At 36.8% G+C, this 19198-nt stretch overlaps 1 protein-coding gene across 3 annotated transcripts in view; it reads left to right on the top strand.

Annotated features, from left to right (window-relative positions):
• YEATS2 (YEATS domain containing 2) overlaps positions 1-19198 on the top strand; it is a 116509-nt gene that overhangs the window by 33201 nt on the left and 64110 nt on the right. For all 3 annotated transcript variants that reach the window (XM_043594782.1, XM_043594783.1, XM_043594781.1), the window contains exons 6-8: positions 182-297; positions 11608-11769; positions 16903-17014. In XM_043594782.1, coding sequence (XP_043450717.1) covers positions 182-297; positions 11608-11769; positions 16903-17014 — 390 coding nt within the window. The remainder of the gene's footprint in view (positions 1-181; positions 298-11607; positions 11770-16902; positions 17015-19198) is intronic.

Raw genomic sequence — 19198 nt, 5'->3', positions numbered from 1 at the left:
CTATGCAAAAGATCAAGTAAAACTACTCTTTAATGCTCTGAGAGGTACCACAAAGCCAGAGAATGTGGTAATTAAAAAAAAAAATCTGAGTTACTCTATTCATACCTTCTGTGATTTTGTGGTTTCTGCCTGTTGGAAATTGTCCACATTGAAAGTAAACATTGATTGTGATTTCTTTCAGGACATTGCTAGTATTACTGGCTCTCATAAAACAGAGCAGCGGAATGCTGATCTTACAGGAGATGAGACTTCACGTCTTTTTGTAAAGAAAACAATAGTAGTGGGCAATGTGTCCAAGTAAGTATCCAATTGAATTCTCCCATTTTCAGCTGTCCATTTATGTTAATACTCTTGCATACTTTTATTATTATAGTATTACTGTAGGAAGAGGCCTTAAGGATTTTTTTTTCCCCCAAACTCTTTGTTGTTTTAAAAGTAAACTGAGTCTAAAGACTTGAAACTCTTGCTTCAGGGTGTCTGTTAATCTTTGACATAGAGTAAAATTGTGCTTGGTAAAAATTTCTAAGACATGAGCTTTTATACAAATGGAGTGTTATTTTTTTTTAAGATTTTATTTTTAAGTAATCTCTACACCCAACTTGGGGCTCAAACTCACAACCCCAAGATTAAGAGTCTTGTGCTTCACCACCTGAACCAACCAGGCACCCCATATACAAATGGTGTATTTTATCAAGTTTGTTAGTGTGGATAAATTGGAAGAAGTTTTGACTTTTTATGATCTATGAACTAGTTCTATTTTCAGGGGCCTTAGCTAATTGCTAAAAATATTTGTTGCCCAAATTGAAGTCTTTTAAATTTTTAACAAAAAATTGCAGAGCATGTCTTGAAGACAGAATTTCTCCAAGCTGAGGGGCTAGCTCTTTAACTATGATTATGGTTATATATATGATTATATGTTATATATACTTATATATATGATTATATAAGTATCTCAAGGTGTCTTGTGGGAACACCATCATTTTGCCAAATATCTAGGAATGGATAGACATAAATCTTCAAATAGTGTAAGAATGTTATTTCCTCACAAAGTATTTATTTGCCCTTCTCCTCCCTCATGAAGTATATTTTCCCTATGCCCTCTTGTCATCTTTATCATATAATCATTTTCTGTTTTTATATAATTTTCCCAAATCAGACTGGAATCTCTTTAGGGTAGAAAGTATGTCTTGTTTGTTTTGTACCTTATAGCAGTTGATTTTCAGTAAACATTTGATTGTTGAATAAGTTGATATATTTATGAAAATTGTAGTTAGATTCAGTTATTGAAAATAAAGGATTCAGGCAGACAGCAATTATTTTGGGGGGGGAAATCAGATTGGGGGAGAAGTCTTCCAAGCCCCAGTTAATGGATCACAAATAACAAACAAGTACATTAAAGAGTCTCAGGATAATAAAAACAAAGATTTCTAATGGTCTGTGTGATAGTATTTAAATGGAAGCATAAAGGGGTACCTTGGTTGAATGTCCAACTCTTGATTTTGACTCAGGTCATCATCCCAGGGTGGTGGGTCGAGCCCCGCATTGGGCTCTGCACTGAGCGTGGAGCCTGCTTAGGGTTCTCTTTTTCTATCTTCCCTCCCCCTACCTCCTGCCCCTCTCCCGAACTCACTCTCAATAAATAAATTAAATAAATAAATGGAAGCATAAAATATGATTAAGGCAATTAGATTTCTGTTTTATAGATGATATTAGAGTGGGTATGCATTTAGGTAAGGGAACTGATACACCATGTGAAGTGTTAAGAGTTGGGGCTTAACAATAGTACAAGACCAGTCAGCTCAGAAAAGTCCAAAACTGGAAATCTAGATAGACCCACCATTCCACAAGAAGACTGGGAGAAACAGTCATTGACATTTCAAACAAGTACATTTAATTTGTATGTTTTTGGGTCTTTTGAAGACCAGCTAGAACTAAAATACTGGTTAACTATGGTTAATTATGGTAAAGAGGGAATGGTTGACATGAGAGTTGTAAAGTCCTTGTTTGTTGTGGAAGAGGGAAAAATTACTGATTTATTTTAGACATGTTAAGAATGCTTGTTAATCTGAGATAATAACTAAAAGAATAGACATATGTTTTTATTTTATTTATTTTTTAAGGTTTATTTTTGTGAGAGAGAGAGCAGGGGAGGGGCAGAGAGAGAGGGAGACAGAGGATTCAAAGCAGGCTCTGTATCAGCAGCAGAGAGCCCAGTGCGGGGCTTGAACTCATGAACTGCAAGATCATGACCTGAGCTGAAGTCTGATGCTTAACAGACTGAGCCATATATATATATACACACACATATATATATATATATATATGTGTGTGTGTGTATATATATATGTGTGTGTGTATATATACACGTATGTATATATATGTATGTATGTATATATGTATGAAGTCTACTTTAAAAAAATTATATATATATGTATATATACGTGTATATATACATATATATATAATTTTTTTTTTTTTAAAGTAGACTTCATGCCCAGCATGTGAGCCCAACATGTAGCTTGAACTCACGACCCTGAGATCAAGGCCTCAGCTGACATCAAGAGTTGGATGCTTAAGGGCACCTGGGTGACTCAGTTGATTGAGTGACTGACTTTGGCTCAAGTCATGATCTCGTGGTTTGTGAGTTCGAGCCCTGCATTGGGGTCTGTGCTGACAGCTTGCTCAGAGCCTGGAGCCTGTTCTGGATTCTGTCTCCCTTTCTCTCTGCCCCTCCCTCACTCACACTCTGTCTCTGTCTCTCTGAAAAATGAAAAAAAAAAAAAAAATTTAAAGGTTGGACGCTTAACTGACTGAGCCACCCAGGCTCCCCTAGAGATTTAAACTTTAAAAGTAGTAAGAGGAAGGTGGGGAAATTGAATGAAAAAAGGGAAAAAAAACCCTTGATTCCATAAGAAGGCAAGCAGGGACAGGAGGAGGGATTTGATGAAGTGAAAAAAATAAGGCAAATAGTGTAAAATACTCTAGTAACAACAAATCTAAATATATCAATTATAAAAAATGCCTAGGGATTGTTATCTAGTTAAAAGATACTGTATTGAGATAAAATCATCTAAAATTCAGTTCTCTGTTGTTTATCAGTTACACATCTAAATACAGAAAAATTGAAGGTAAGCAAATAAGTGAGATTTCGCTGGCAGATACTAACCAAAAGAAAACCAGTGTAGCATATTAATATCAGGGAGAATAGAATTTAAGACTAAAAGTATTCATAAAGGTAAAGAGTTATTCTATAATGTTAAAAGTTCTATTCAACAGGGAGATATTAGATAACAGTGTACTAGACAATAAAGTATCTAAACCAAAACTGAATCACAAGAGAAGTTTCTAAATGCACTAGTATACTGAGAGATTTTATGCACCTCTCTCAGTAATTGGTAGATCAAGCAAAATATCTATATGAATATAAAAGATTTGAACGTCAGTTAACAAAGCTTGATCTGATATACACACATAGACTATTACATGTAATAGTTGAAACATCTTTAAGCATAAGGAACATTTATGAAAATGACCACATAATAAGCCATAAAGCAAGCTCTAACAAATATTGAAGGACTTGTATCATACAGACTGTTTTTGTTTTTGTTTTTGTTTTTTTAAGATTTACTTTTAACCAATCTCTACACCCGGCATGGGGCTTGAGCCCAACCCTGAGATCAAGAGTCAGGCTCCACTGACTGAGCCAACCAGGTGCCCCCAGACTACTGTTTTTGATCACTGTTACAGTAAAGTTAGAAATCAGTGACAGTAGGGCGCCTGGGTGGCTCAATTGAGCCTTTGGCTCAGGTCATGATCTTGCGGTTCATGGGTTTGAGCCCCACATCAGGCTCTGTGCTGACAGCTCAGAGTCTGGATACTTGTCTCTGTCTCTTTCTACCCCCCTCATTGTGTTCTGTCTCTCTTTCTCTCAAAAATAAATGTTGAAAAAGAAAAAAATCAATGATAGTAGGATAACTAGAAAATTTTATGTCTAGAAATTTAAACCACTTCCAAACAATTCATAAGTCAATGAAAAATCACATTAAAATATTCACAACTAAATACTCAAATAAGAACTTGTAGGATAACACCGAAGGAATATTTAAAGGGAAATGTATAGTCTTAGATGTCTGCAGTAGAGGAAAAGCTTAAAATCAATGAACTAACCATCTCAATTAGAATGATGCAAAGAAATTAGAAAAAAATAAAAATAAAAACAAAACCCTGTATACACAAACTTGGTGAAATTAAGGAAAAAAGACATAGCTACAAATGATGTACTGTGAGGTAAGAAATAATGCCAACATCTTTATGCCGGTACATTTAAAAATTTAGGTGAAATGGAGAGTTCCTAGAAAAATACTGTTTATGACTCAAGAAAGGAAAAACTTTGAATAGTCTTACAACTACTAAGTAACTTTAATTACTGATTTTTAAAACATTCCCATCACAAAACCAAACCAAACTACTAGGCTTAGATTGCTTTACAGGCTGAGTGAACACATAATTTCAGTTGTATACAAAATCTTCTGGAGAGGGCACCTGGCTGGCTTAGTTGGTAGAGCATGCAATTTTTGAACTTGGGGTTGTGAGTTCCAGCCCTATGTTGGGTACAGAGATTGCTTAAAAAAAAGTAACCAGAAAGCCCCCCAAAATCTTCTGAGGATAAAGAGACAACACTTAATCAGGCTATCTTATGAGGATAGCCTAACTTTTTAAATAAAGCCAGACAGTTCATGAGAAAAGGAAAATTATAGGACATTCACAGTTGTGAATAGAAGTGCATAAATACTGAACAAAATCATAAACTGAATTCAGTAAATACAGAAATGATAATACTTCATGATCAAGAAATGCAAGTTTGGATTAACAGTAGAAATCAATATAACTTAGCCCGCTGCATTATTAAGGATAACCACAGGCACAGATAAATGTATAGAAGGCTGTGACTGGGGTGCCTGGGTAGCTCAGTTGGTTGAGCGTCCAACTCTTGATTTCAGCTCAGGTCATAGTCCCAGGGTTGTTGGATTTAGCCCTACATCGAGCTCCACACTGAGCATGGGGGATCCTTGGGATTCTTTCTCTCCCTCTGTCCCTCTTCCCTGCTCATGCTTGTGTGCGCGTTCTCTCTCTCTCTCTCTCTCTCTCTCTCTCTCAAAAAAAAAAAAAACAAAAGGCCATGACAATATTTTCTAACAATGTAATAAGGCCTCATGAAATAAAGGGAGGGCTAAAGATACTAGTTTTACCATGGTCAGGACTTAAGGGGATGGTTTATTTTGGCTTTTCTTAATTTATTTCTTTTTTTTTTTTTTTTAATTTTTTTTTTTCTCAATGTTTTTATTTATTTTTGGGACAGAGAGAGACAGAGCATGAACGGGGGAGGGGCAGAGAGAGAGGGAGACACAGAATCGGAAACAGGCTCCAGGCTCTGAGCCATCAGCCCAGAGCCTGACGCGGGGCTCGAACTCCCGGACCGCGAGATCGTGACCTGGCTGAAGTCGGACGCTTAACCGACTGCGCCACCCAGGCGCCCCATCTTAATTTATTTCTTAAAACTTTATTTTGAGAGAAAGAAAAGTGTGAAAGAAGGAGAGAGGCAGAGAGAAGAGAGAATCCCAAGCAGGTTCTGCACTTTCAGCACAGAGTCCAACATGGGGCTCAAACCCACGAATGGGAGATCATGACCTGAGCCGAAACCAAGAGTTGGATGCCTAACCGACTGAGCCACATAAGCACCCCTGTTTTGGCTTTTAAAAGGCAAGAGACCAGTTGCAAACTTTGTGGCAGCAATGAAGAGTTCAGAGTTCTAGCACTCTGAAACCTAAATGAAATCAGCCTGAAACCTAAATGAAATCAGCCCGAAAGCTAGAGAGACCCTAGCCCAGGAATAAAATATGCCAGTTTATTTCTACCTCATTTCTACCTCCACTTGGAAAGGCAAAATTGATTTTTTTTTTAATTGGATGATGATAATCAGAAAATAAAATGAACTTTAAGGGAATGCTCCTTAGAAACCAGAATAAATAAATAAATAAATACTTTTAAAAGATTAACAGCAAAAGATTCACTTTGATTGGTTAGGGGATAGAGCTATTAAATCTTTCTAGAATTAAAAATATTTTAAGTTACAATATTTTTTAGGGGAGTGGGAGGTATATGCTTCCAGTTATGGAATGAATAGTCATGGGGATGAAAGGTACAGTGTAGGGAATGTAGTCAGTGGTATTGTAATAGTGTTGTATGATGACAGATGTAGTGAGCATAGCCTAATGTATAGAGGTGTTGAATCACTCACTGTGTAGTATACTGAAACTAAGGTAACATGTCAGCTATACTTCAATAAAAAAAATGGCCTCAGCCTTATTGACCTATAATTGACAAAATTATATTTAAAGTGTACATTATAATTTGATATAAGTATACATTTTGAAGGGATTCCTGCCATCAAGTTAATTAACATATCCATTATCACCTCATGTTTACTTTTTACATTTTTTTAGCATTTATTTATTTTTGAGAGAGGGAGAGCAAGTGTGAGTGGGGGCTGAGCAGAGAGAGGGAGACAGGATCCGAACACAGAGCCCAACGTGGGTCTCAAACTCACAACTATGAGATCATGAACTGAAATCAAGAGTTGGCTGCTTAACCGACTGAGCCACCCAGGTTTAAGATTTTATTTTTAATCTCTACACCCAATGTGGGGCTTGAACTCACAACCTCAAAGAGTCACATGCTCCAGTGACTGAGCCAGCCAGGCGCCCCATCACCTCACATACTTCTCTTTTTTTTGGGGGAGTGTGAGAACATTTAAGTTCTTTTCGCTCAGCAAATTCTATAATGTTATCTACTGTAGTTACCATGTTATACATTAGATCTTCAGATCTTATTCATCTCAAAGCTGAAAGTTTGTACCCTTTTACCAAACTTTCTGTATTTCCTCTACCACTAGCCTCTGGTAACCATATTTCTGTTCTGTTTTCACAAGCTTGACTTTTTTAGATTTCATGTATAAGTGATACTGTGTAGTATTTGTCTTTCTCTATGTTAGTATTTGTTTGGCTTATTTCACTTAGCATAATGCCCTCCAGATCCATCCATGTTCTCACAAATGTCAGAATTCCCTTCTTTCTCACGGCCGAATAACATTCCCTTACACTCACACACACACACACACACACACTCTCAGTTGACCCTTTAGCATTCTTGAGCAATGTGAGGGTTAGGGGCATCAACCTCCCACACATGAAAATGCACATAAAACTTTTCACTCCTCAAAAGTAACTACTAGTAGACTGCCGTTGCCTGGAAGCCTTATCGGTGACATAAACGATTGATTAGCACATATCTTGCATGTGACGAGTAATAGAAAAATAAAATAGAGAAAAGAAAATATTAAGAAAATCGTAAAGGGGTGCCTGGCTGGCTCAGTCAGTAGAACATGAGATTCTTGATCTCAGGGTCATGAGTTTAATCCTCATGTTGGATGTAGAGCTTACTTTAAAAGAAAAAATAAAAAGTCATAAGAGAAAATACTCTTACGGTATTGTAAAAAAATGACATGTAAGTGGACCTGCACAGTTCAAAGCCATGTTGTGCAAGGATTAACTGTATGTATATGTGTATACATCTTTGTCCATTCACATCTTTATTCAATCATATGTTAACGGACATGTATGTTTCCATATCTTGGCTATTGTAAATAATGCTGCTGTGAACATGGGAATGCAAATAGCACTTTGATAACCCATTTTCATTGTCTTTGCATATATACACAGCAATGTGGCAGTTTTTTAAATTTTTTTGAGGAACCTTCATATTGTTTTCCATAGTAGCTATACCAATTTATGTTCCCACCAATAATGCACAAGGATTCCCTTTTCTCCATGTTCTTGCCAACACTTGCTATCTCATATTTTTGATGATAGCCATTCTAACAGGTATAAGGTGATAACTCATTTTAATGTGCATTTTTCTCATGATTAGTGATGTTGACCACCTGTTTATGTACCTGTTGACCATTTGTATGTTTTGTTTGGAAAAACGTGTATTTAGTTCCTCTGCCCATTTTTAAATAGATTTTTATGACTTCTTTTTTCTATTCAATTGTGTGTGAGTTCTTTATGTATTTTCAGTATTAACCTTTTGTCAGATAAATGATTTGCAAATATTTTTTCTCATTCCTCATTTGCCTTTTCATTTTGCTGGTGGTGTCCTTTCCTGTGCAGAAACTTTATAGTTTGCTGTAGCCCCACTTGTTTATTTGCTTTTGTTGCCTTTGCTTTCAGCGTCAAATCCAAAAAATCATTTCCCAGACCTGTCATGGAGCTTGCCCCTGTAACCTTTCTTCTTACCCTTAAAAGTTTTCTTCTAGGAGTTTTATGGTTTCAGGTCTTTTTTTTTCTTTTTTTTAATGGTTTCAGGTCCTAAATTTAAGTTATACATCTGTTTTGAGTTGATTTTTATATGTGGTATAGGATAGGGGTCTAGTTTCATTCTTTTGTATGTAGTTGTCCCGTTTTCCCAACACCATTTATTAAAGAGACTGTCCTTTCCCTATTGTATACCTTAGCGCCTTTGTCATAAACTAATTGCCCATATATGCATGGGCTTATTTCTGTGCTCTCTTCTAGTCCATTTATCTATGTGTCTGTTTTTATGCCAAACCATAGCGTTTTATTACTATAACTTTTTAATATAGTTTGAAACCGGGAAGTATGATGCCTTTTTTTTTTTTTTTTTTTTAATCAGAAAAGAGACTATTTGGGGGTCTTCTATGATTCCATACAGATTTTAGGATTGTTTTTTCTATTTCTGTGAAGAATACTGTTGGGATTTTGATAGAGATTTCATTGAATCTGTAAGATTGCTTTGGGTAGTATGAACATTTTAACAATATTCTTCCAGTCCATGTGCATAGAGTATCTTTTTATTTATTTGTCTTCAGTTTTTTTCATCAGTGTCTTGTAGTTTTCAGTGTACAGGCCTTTCATCTTAGTTAAATTTATTGCTAAGTATTGTTTTTGATGCAATTATAAATGGGATTATTTTCTTAATTCTCTTATAGTTTGTTGTTAGTGTATAGAAACACAATTGATTTTCTATGTCGACTGTGTCCTACAAACTTACTGAATTTATTAGTTTTAACAGTTTTTAGGTGGAGTCTTTAGGGTTTTCTGTATTTAATATCCCATTCAGATAGAGACAGTTTTACTTCTTCTTTTGCAGTCTGAATACTTTTTATTTCTTTTTCTTGCCTAATTGCTCTGGCTAGAACTTCCAGTACTATGTTGAATAAAAGTTGTGAGAGTAGGTATCTTTGTCTTGTCCTTGATTTTAGTTAGAGTAAGAGCTTTTAATTTTTCACCATTGTGATGTTAGCTGTGGGCTTGTCATATATGGCCTTTATTGGAGGTATGTCCCCTCTATACCCAGTTTGTTGAGAGTTTTTTCTTTTTTTTTTCTTTTTTTTTTTAATTAAAAAATTTTTTTTTTCCAACGTTTATTTATTTTTGGGACAGAGAGAGACAGAGCATGAACGGGGGAGGGGCAGAGAGAGAGGGAGACACAGAATCGGAAACAGGCTCCAGGCTCTGAGCCATCAGCCCAGAGCCTGACGCGGGGCTCGAACTCGCAGACCGCGAGATCGTGACCTGGCTGAAGTCGGACGCTTAACCGACTGCGCCACCCAGGCGCCCCCCCAATTTTTTTTTTTTTCAACGTTTATTTATTTTTGGGACAGTGAGAGACAGAGCATGAATGGGGGAGGGGCAGAGAGAGAGGGAGACACAGAATCTGAAACAGGCTCCAGGCTCTGAGCCATCAGCCCAGAGCCTGACGTGGGGCTCGAACTCACGGACCGCAAGATTGTGACCTGGCTGAAGTCGGACGCTTAACCGACTGCGCCACCCAGGTGCCCCTGTTGAGAGTTTTTTCAAGAATAGCTGTTGAATTTTGTCAAGTGCTTCCTCTGCATCTGTTGAGATGATCATAGGATTTTTATCTTTCATTTTGTTAATGTAGTATATTACACTGATCTGCAGATGTTGCATCCCTGGAATAAATACCACTTGATCATGGTGTATGATCTTTTAATGTACTGTTGAATTCTGTTTGCTAATATTTTGTTCAGGATGTTTTCATCTATGTTTATCAGGGATATTGGCCTATAATTTCTTGCAGTGTTGTCTGTGTTTGGTATCAGGGTAATGCTAACTTTGTAAAATGAATTTGTAAGTGTCCCCTCTTCTTGTATTTTTTTGGAAAAGTTTGAGAAGGATTGGTGTCAGTTCTTCAAATATTTGGTAGAAGTCACCCTTTAAGTCATCTGATCCTGGAATTTTCTTTGTTGGGAGGTTTCTGATTACTGATTTCAGTCTCCTTACTAGTAATTGTTTTATGCAGATTTTCTATTTCTTTATGATTCAGTCTTGGTAGCATGTATGTTTCTAGGAATTTATCCATTTCTTCTAGGTTGTCCAGTTTGTTGGTATTTAATTGTTCATAGTTTTTTTTTTTAAAAACATTTTGTTTTTAAGATTTTATTAAAAAAATTTTTTTAATGTTTATTTTTGAGAGAGAGAGACACACACAAAGTACAAGTGGGGGAGGGGCAGAGAGAGAATGAGACACAGAATTCGAAGCAGGCTCCAGGCTCTGAGCTGTCAGCACAGAGCCCGATGTGGGGCTTGAACTGACAAGCCGTGATCTCATGACCTGAGCCAAAGTTGGACCAACCTACCGAGCCACCCAGGCGTGCCCCTTAAGATTTTATTTTTAAATAATTTCTACATGCAATGTGGGGCTCAAACTCACAACCCCAAGATCAAGAGTTGTATGCTCTACCAACTGAGCCAGCCAGGTGCCCATATAGTTGTTCATAGTTTTATGATCCTTTGTATTTGTGTGGTATTAGTTGTTTTTTTTTTTTAAGTTTATTTTTTTGAGAGAGCTCACAAGCAGGGGAGAGCCAGAGAGAGAATCCCAAGCAGGTTCCACACTGCCAGCACAGAGCCCGACATGGGACTCAAACTCACGAACTGTGAGATCGTGACCTTAGCAAAACCAAGAGTCAGACACTTAACTGACTGAGCCATCCACGAGCTGTGTGCTATTAGTTGTAACATCTCCTCTTTATTTATAATTTTATTTGAGTCCTTTCTCTTTTTTCTTGGTAAGTCTAGCCAAAGGTTTGTCTATTTTGTTTACCTTTAAAAAAAAAAATAGCTCTTTTTGTCTCCATTTCTTCTGTTTCCCCTCTCATCTTTATTATTTCCTTCTTTCTATTAACTTTGGGTTTTGTTCATTCTTTTGAGATCTTTCTTAATGTAGGCATTTATTGCTATAAATCTCCTTAAAACCTGCTGTATCCCTTAGGTTTTGATATGTTGTATTTCCATTTTCAGTTAAGATATTTTTTGATTTCTCTTGGATTTCTTCTTTGACTCATTGATTGTTCAGTAGCATGTTCTTTAATCTCCATATATTTGTGGATTCCCAGTTGTTTTCTTATAATTGATTTTTAATCTTGTTTTAAGTAGGAGTTAAATGTTTTGCTAGGTTTTTGAAGGAAAAAGAGTTCAGGCTTCTTTCTTTTTTCTCCTCCAGGTACATACCTCCTGATAAGAGAGAAGAAAATGACCAGTCAACCCACAAGTGGATGGTATATGTCCGAGGGTCTCGTAGAGAACCCAGCATTAATCATTTTGTCAAGAAAGTTTGGTTCTTTCTTCATCCCAGCTATAAACCAAATGACCTTGTGGAAGTTAGGTAAGCACAATTAAGTTATTTAATTTAGGAAATACAGATTTACTGATGTGGAAGAAGAGTGTTTTTACTTGAGAAAATTCCCTTTAATTATTATTAATAATTTACTTAGTTTTGGCTTTTAGTCACAATGTAGTTTTAATTGTGGTTCCTTCATGCAGATTATTGTCTCTCTGTAAAGGCACTATTTCCTCCTGTCAGAATTACATTAGTGGATTCTCCTCCCTTCTGGAAATAGCTGAACTTATTTATGTAGATACAGATGAAATGTAAAAGTTTCCTGTTTTTTATATCAGAATATAATAGAATTAAACATAGGATTCTAACATTACAGAAATACTTAATTTTCAAAGTTCCCATGATTTCAGCCTCTCAGAAGTAACCCCAGTGATATTTTTTCTACATATATTAGCCTAGTACAGTTTGTTATTGTTGGTATTATTATTTCACGAAGATGGATTGATTTTATATATATGCTATTCTGAAATTTGTTTCATTTAGGTATTCTTTACATCTTTATGTGATGTTGCATATCACATATACATTCATTGTGTGAATGTATTGTAGAAGTGGTTTTGGTTTATTATCAGTGAAATTTATATCCTTATCTCTCTTCAGAACTTCTCTCCACTCCTGACTCTTAAACAGAACATGGCTGGGGCGCCTGGGTGGCTCAATCCATTGGGCATCCAACTTCGGCTCAGGTCATGACCTCACAGTTCAGGAGTTCAAGCCCCGCATCAGGCTCTGTGCTGACAGCTCGGAGCCTGGAGCCTGCTTCGGATTCTGTGTCTCCCTCTCTACCTGCCCCTCTCCCCACTTGCTCTCTGTCTCTCAAAAAAAAAATTAAAATAAATAAATAAAATAGAACATGGCTCTCTCCTAAGAACACTGCTTCTGAGAACAACTTTCAAACAACAGTTGTTTTTTCTCTCTTATACCATGTACCGTTAGGTCCAGGGGTGGGGTGTGTGTCTTTCTTGCACATATTTGTGGCTTCTAGATCATCTTTTCCCCTTTTCTGCCTAAAAGCCCTCAGCTCCTTTGGAGCATTGTATCGTCCTCCTTGTTGCAGACATCTACTAATTTCCCAGTTACTCCCCTCTTTCAAAGACAGTTTTAGGGGCGCCTGGGTGGCGCAGTCGGTTAAGCGTCCGACTTCAGCCAGGTCACGATCTCGCGGTCTGTGAGTTCGAGCCCCGCGTCGGGCTCTGGGCTGATGGCTCAGAGCCTGGAGCCTGTTTCCTATTCTGTGTCTCCCTCTCTCTCTGCCCCTCGCCCGTTCATGCTCTGTCTCTCTCTGTCCCAAAAATAAATAAACGTTGAAAAAAAAAATTAAAAAAAAAAAAAAAAAAAGACAGTTTTAGCCAGTGTCCTGATGTTTCCTGTTGTTGTCATTCTCAAGGACTTTGACGTGGAAGTAGACAGTTCACCCAGAACCCTAATTTCTAAATTCATTGATTTCCTCACTTTTTAAATGAGGTTATTATGATACTGGTATACTGTAGAATATAGGCTGAGTAAGGAGAGAAGGAAGTTATATAAAGAGCAGTGAGAGGTAGTGAAAATTGGTATGGGTAAGAAGTGTAATTCCCAGTGGGTTCAAAGAATAGTTGGATTAGGAATGGAGCTGGAAAGATAGGAATTGATAGATGGTCAGAAGGGAAAATACTTGGAAATGGGATTTTTATTTTCTTCATATGGATGATAGTTGTCCCAGTATCAATGATCCATCTTTTCCTTACATTTTTTAAAGATTTTATTATTTTTAAAAAGTTTATTTTGAGAGAGAGCAAGAACATGAGTGGGGGAGGGGCAGGGAGAGGAAGAATCCCAAACAGACTCCACGTTGTCAGCGCAGAGCCCGATGCAGGGCTCAATCCCATGAATTGTGAGATCACAACCTGACCCAAAATCAGGAGTCAGACATTTAACCGACTGAGCCACCCAGGCACCCCAGCATGTATCCTAGATTTAATTGTAACTCTTCATGTTCTTTACATGGATCTTAAGATGTTTTTCACACCAGGTGTCTAAAGTAATTTGATGAGTAGGGGAGACTCTTGGGGTTAATCTTCCCTGTAGCTCATAAGCAAATGTGTGTTTCTCATGTACTCTGAATTTCCTCATCACAGTACATTACTTGTAGATTCTGCTAAGAAGCATCTTTTTGACATTTGGTTCAGTTACCACGACCATCCTTAGCCAGCTTCCTAAAGGCTCTGATAGTAAACTTTGCTTTTAGGTACAAGATAGTCACTAAATGCATTCTAGGTCCAGGACTTGATGCAGGGATTGCAAAGATGAAGAACACATGGTTCCTTCCTTTGAGAAGTTTAGTAGAGTATTCTGGTCCTAGTACATGAGTGACTAAAGTTTGTTGTATCTGTTTCATTTAGCTTGAATATAGGAGCTCTTTAGAGCTACACTGTCTAATATTATGACGCACATAAGTAATTTAAAATTTTCTAATTGCCACATTGAAAAGTAAAAACCAAAAAAGTGAAACCAAGTCATTTCACATGGTAATTCAGTCTTAGGCTGTTTTATTAGAGGTAAAGCAGACTTGCTCTACCCTGCATTCTGACAATATCTAGCCATGGTGTTATGCCTCTGGGAGGAGAGTCGTCTGAACAGTAAGGAGATCTCACACCACAGGGATGTGGACAACTAGCGGTTAAAGTGTGGGCCCTGGAGTTTGTTGCCTGAGTTTGAATCTCAGCTCTACTGCATATTTGCTGTGTGACCTTGGGGAACTTAGTTATTCAACCTTACTGTGTCTCAGAAAGGACATTTCGTAGTGTGGTTGTGAAGATTAAATAAGTTAATAGATACGAAGGGCTTAAAACAGTGATTGGGTCATAGTAAATATTTAAGTGTCTGCTGCTGTTGCAGGGAATAGAATGTGTTCATCTTAAAAAGAGAAACTTAGGGGATGTTTTAGGTTTTTTGAAGGTCATGTGGAGGAAGAATTTGTGATTGCAAAAGGCATATAGTAGATCTAACATGTAGGAGAAAGGTGAAATATTTTTATAATGGAACTGTTCAGAAATGTGGTAGAGAATCTCATTAAGTAATGAGTTTTAGGTCACTAGAAGTGACCTTGGAAGACTGGTTGACCATTTGAATTAATTACTTGGATAAGGAGTTGTACTCCATGCTGTATATATCTAGTAAAGCCTTTTTTTTTTTTTTTTTTTTTTTAACCCAGTATTCTGTGAGTTTTCATTCTTGGTCATTGATACATTTCACCTTCTGTGAGGAATCCAGAAATAAAAAAGTCTGTTTGAGGGAAGCAGTCTTTTTGTGTGTGAGATACGTGTATCTTTTGAAGTTTAACATTTCTATAGGTGATGTCTGTTGGTAAGTCTTAGGTTCCTTTTTTTGCTTCCAAAAATATGGTTAGGGAGAAATTTCCTGTTAAAAGCATTGTTCCTTTTTCCTGGCCTCTATGCTGTTTGTCTATCTTCTCTGGCAGCAGTCCTTCCTGTTCATTCATGAGAGTTTAGCCAATGTACATAAATTGAGGAACACCGCTAATTTGCAATATCCGTTGTAAGAGAAATTCAGCATACAAACAATATAATTGATGTATTGAAAAATGAATTTAGGCTATCTAACTTAGCTTTAATGGAATTTAAATGACCAAACATGTCATCAATAAAACTTTAATTATTATTCTTACATTCACCATGCCTTGCCCCACTTCATCCCTTTTCAGATTACCATATCAAGTCAATCTTCTCATTTGACCCTAAACTTAAAAAAAAAAATTTTTTTTAATGTTTTATTTTTTATATTTGAGAGAGAGACAGACAGTGAGTAGGGGAGGGGCAGAGAGACAGAGACAGAATCTGAAGCAGGCTCCAAGCTGTCAGCACAGAGCCCGACGTAGGGCTCAAACACATGAACCACGAGATAATGACCTGAGCTGAAGTTGGATGCTTAACCGACTGAACCACCCAGGCGCCCTGATCGTAAACTTTTTAATTTCTGTCTGGACCTATACCAACATCATAGCTACTTTACTTACTATAATTCACCTGGTGTTCAACTGGTTTCTCCCACCCAGGACACTCTAGTTTTCTTTCTCTCTGTTTTATAACATAGCTATTGCTTTTTCTCCCTTCCATCCTACTCTCGTACTCGTGGATTTTTCCTGACTTGAGCTTTCCTGGTAGCCTTGTGCTTGGTAATTCACATCCGTTGTTAGACTCCTTTCAGGTTGTGTTCTTGGACTCAGCCCTTACTGAATTCATGTCTCTTCTTAGTTTTTGAAAAGCACATCCAGCTGAATGTTTCTTCCTCCCTGTCATCTTGGCATCTTCTCTCATTATAGTAATTCCAAGGTAGTGATTCATAATGAACATTTTCACTTTAAAGCATTCTCTCTCCCCTGTTAAACCATATTATTTTTGAGTACATGAAGTTCTCTCAGTTAAATTTAAAGTATTTTTATGTGGAAAATTCCAAACATATTTAAAAGTAGAGTATCTTGAACCCTTACATACCCAGCATCAATTAATAATTTGCTAGTTGTTTTTTCACCAACTTTCCTTTTTGTTTCTTTCACAAATTCTGTTTTGACTAAAAATTCTCTAATCCAGTTAACATTCACACACATTTCTCTCTATCCACTAAAATCATAATCACTGGGGAAGATCATATTGTGAACATAAGATCTTTTAAATCAGGTTAGTGGATAGTTTCAAATAAATTGTCACTTTCAGATGAGCATTTGTGATCTATTGTTTTTGCCAGAGTGGAGGAATAAATATGAGTGTCTGGGGTAAGGAACATATACCTCACAGCCTGTGTCTGTCAAGTAGCAGGCAAAGATTCTGGCTTCTACTGTATGATATCCAACAAATCACCTTGAATCACTGTCTGTGAAAATAATGATATTGGATTATATACTATAAATATCTCTATTCAGTAATTGAAAGTTTAATGTAGGTTTGAGTTCAGTTTTTCTTTTAGCATCTTAGCAAAATTCATATTGATTTACCTTCAAATGAGGAAATGTAAACGATAGTAAGAGGCTCTGAATTTCTGACTTACCAATACGAGAAAATTTTCCTGTCTAGAATGAGAGACTTACTGTGGCTTAATGTGTTAATACTTGCTTTTCCCTAGAGAGCCTCCTTTTCACCTCACCAGAAGAGGCTGGGGCGAGTTTCCTGTCAGAGTTCAAGTTCACTTTAAAGACAGCCAGAACAAACGGATAGATATCATACATAATCTGAAGGTATTGTAACAAAACATTGTTCCCCAGAAGTGAATTACCTCCTTTTTTTTGTTTTTTTTGTTTTTTTTTGTTTTTTTTAAATTAGAGAGTGTGAGCTGGGGGGAGGGGGGGACCGAGGGGTGGGGGGGTGGGGAGAGAGAATATCTTAAGCAGTCCCATAACCCTGGGATCATGACCTGAGCTGAAATCAAGAGTCGGATGCTCAATCAACTGAGCCACCCAAGTACCCCTGAAGTTCCTCTTTGTGTCTGGTTACTTAAAACAATGGGTTAGGCCTCCTGAGAGAAGTAGCTAAGGACAGTGGAAGCAGGATTAATATTTTTGATTGTGTGATGCATACTGCTACAAGACTCCTTTGTTCCCTGAAGGTTGGGGGAGCAGTTGCACTACAGCAGAATGTATGTTCTTTAAAAAGATGAACTGGTCAGAGAATCAGAAGACTTGAGTCTCTGATCAAAGCTCACTGTTACTGTGTTACCTGAGACTAAGTGACTGAAATCTTTAAAAAAATCTGTGGGGTGCCTAGATGGCTTGACTGATTAAGCATCCAACTTTTGATTTTGGCTCAGGTCATGATCTCCTGGTTTGTTAGATCAAGCCCCATGTCGGGCTCTGCACTGAGCATGGAGCCTGCTTGGGATTTTCTCTTTCTCTCTCTCTCTTATGCAATAAATAAACATTAAAAAAAAACCTATATACTTTTTTGTAAAATGAGGCAAATAATAAGCCTGTTTATCTCATAAGGATATAGAATAGAATATGTTTATCTTGGAAGCATTAAGACAGGAGTGACCATATTTTAGAAAGTTGAAAGTACTGTACAAAGTTGTAATTCTTTTGTATTTTAAGAAATCCCTTATTAATATATCCACATGGTTTATTATGCAGCCATTTTAAGTTATATATTATGACGTGTTTTCTATACCTGGGGAAAAACTACCAACTATGGCAAGTGAAAAGTACAGGGTATAATATGTATGTATAGTATGAAGTCAACTGTGATTTTAAATAGGTAGAAAAGACACAAAAGAAATATACCAAAATGTTGGAGTAATTGTAGTATGACATTGTGGGCAATTTCTCCTGCCCTTTTTTTCTATTTTTTGTTTTTGTCTTTTTCTAATTTTATATAATAAGCATGTTTAACTTTTATGATTGGAAGACCATTTTTTAAAATGTTTTCCTAGTTCCTCTATGTAGTCTCATGTAGATTTTCTTTACATAAGATAAAATTCTAATATTAAACTTCTCCCAAAGCACCCTTACTTTGTGGTTTACCACATTATTCCCATTACTGGCTCCCAAAATTGAACTAAATGAATGTCGGTACATCTGCAGAATACCCTTTGTTCTACAAATACAACTTTTTCTTTCTTTCTTTCTTTTTTTAATGCTTGTTTATTTTTGAGAGCAAGAGAGAAAGAGTGTGAGCTGGGGAGGGGCAGAGAGAGAGGGAGACACAGAATCTGAAGCAGCTCCAGGCTTCAAGCTGTCCGCACAGAGCCTGATGTGGGACTTAAACTCACAAACTGTGAGATGAGATCATGACCAGAGCCAAAGTTGGACACTTAACTGGCTGAGCCACCCAGGTGCCTTACAAATACAACTTTTTCAACCTTAAGGCTAAAATTTGCTCTCCATTGGTGACAGCACTGTTAAACTTTGTGTTTAAGTTATATCTGAGAGATTACTATAAGATTAGATTGCATTATAACCTAGCAGAAGAACTGGAATGGAATCCAGCACATACAGCCACTTTGTTCAGAGGGGCAAGATATGGTCCCACTTAATTAGAGGAAGGTCTAAAATAGTTGCTTTCCTTTTATCTTATTTTAAGCACTGCACATACTAATCTTACATTGCACTGGGCCCAGCCCTAATTTCTAAAATATAAGGAATTATTTACATAGTTCTTATACTATTATATTGTCCGTATCACTTAGAGGTCCTGATGGAAGTTTGAGACACAGTTTTTGTTTTGTATTATTTTATTTTATTTTATTTTATTTTATTTTATTTTATTTTATTTTATTTTATTTTATTTTATTTTGATGTTTTCATTTATTTAAAAAAATTTTTTTTTGTAATGTTTATTTATTTTTCACAGAGAGAGAGAGAGATAGCGCATGAGCAGAAGAGGGGCAGAGAGAGAGGGGGGGAGACACAGAATCTGAAGCAGGCTCC

The sequence above is a fragment of the Prionailurus bengalensis genome, chromosome C2 (assembly GCF_016509475.1).
Source record: "Prionailurus bengalensis isolate Pbe53 chromosome C2, Fcat_Pben_1.1_paternal_pri, whole genome shotgun sequence".
Classification (NCBI taxonomy): domain Eukaryota; kingdom Metazoa; phylum Chordata; class Mammalia; order Carnivora; family Felidae; genus Prionailurus; species Prionailurus bengalensis.
Note: the sequence above shows the minus strand (reverse complement) of the source record. Positions and strands in the feature narration are given on the sequence as shown.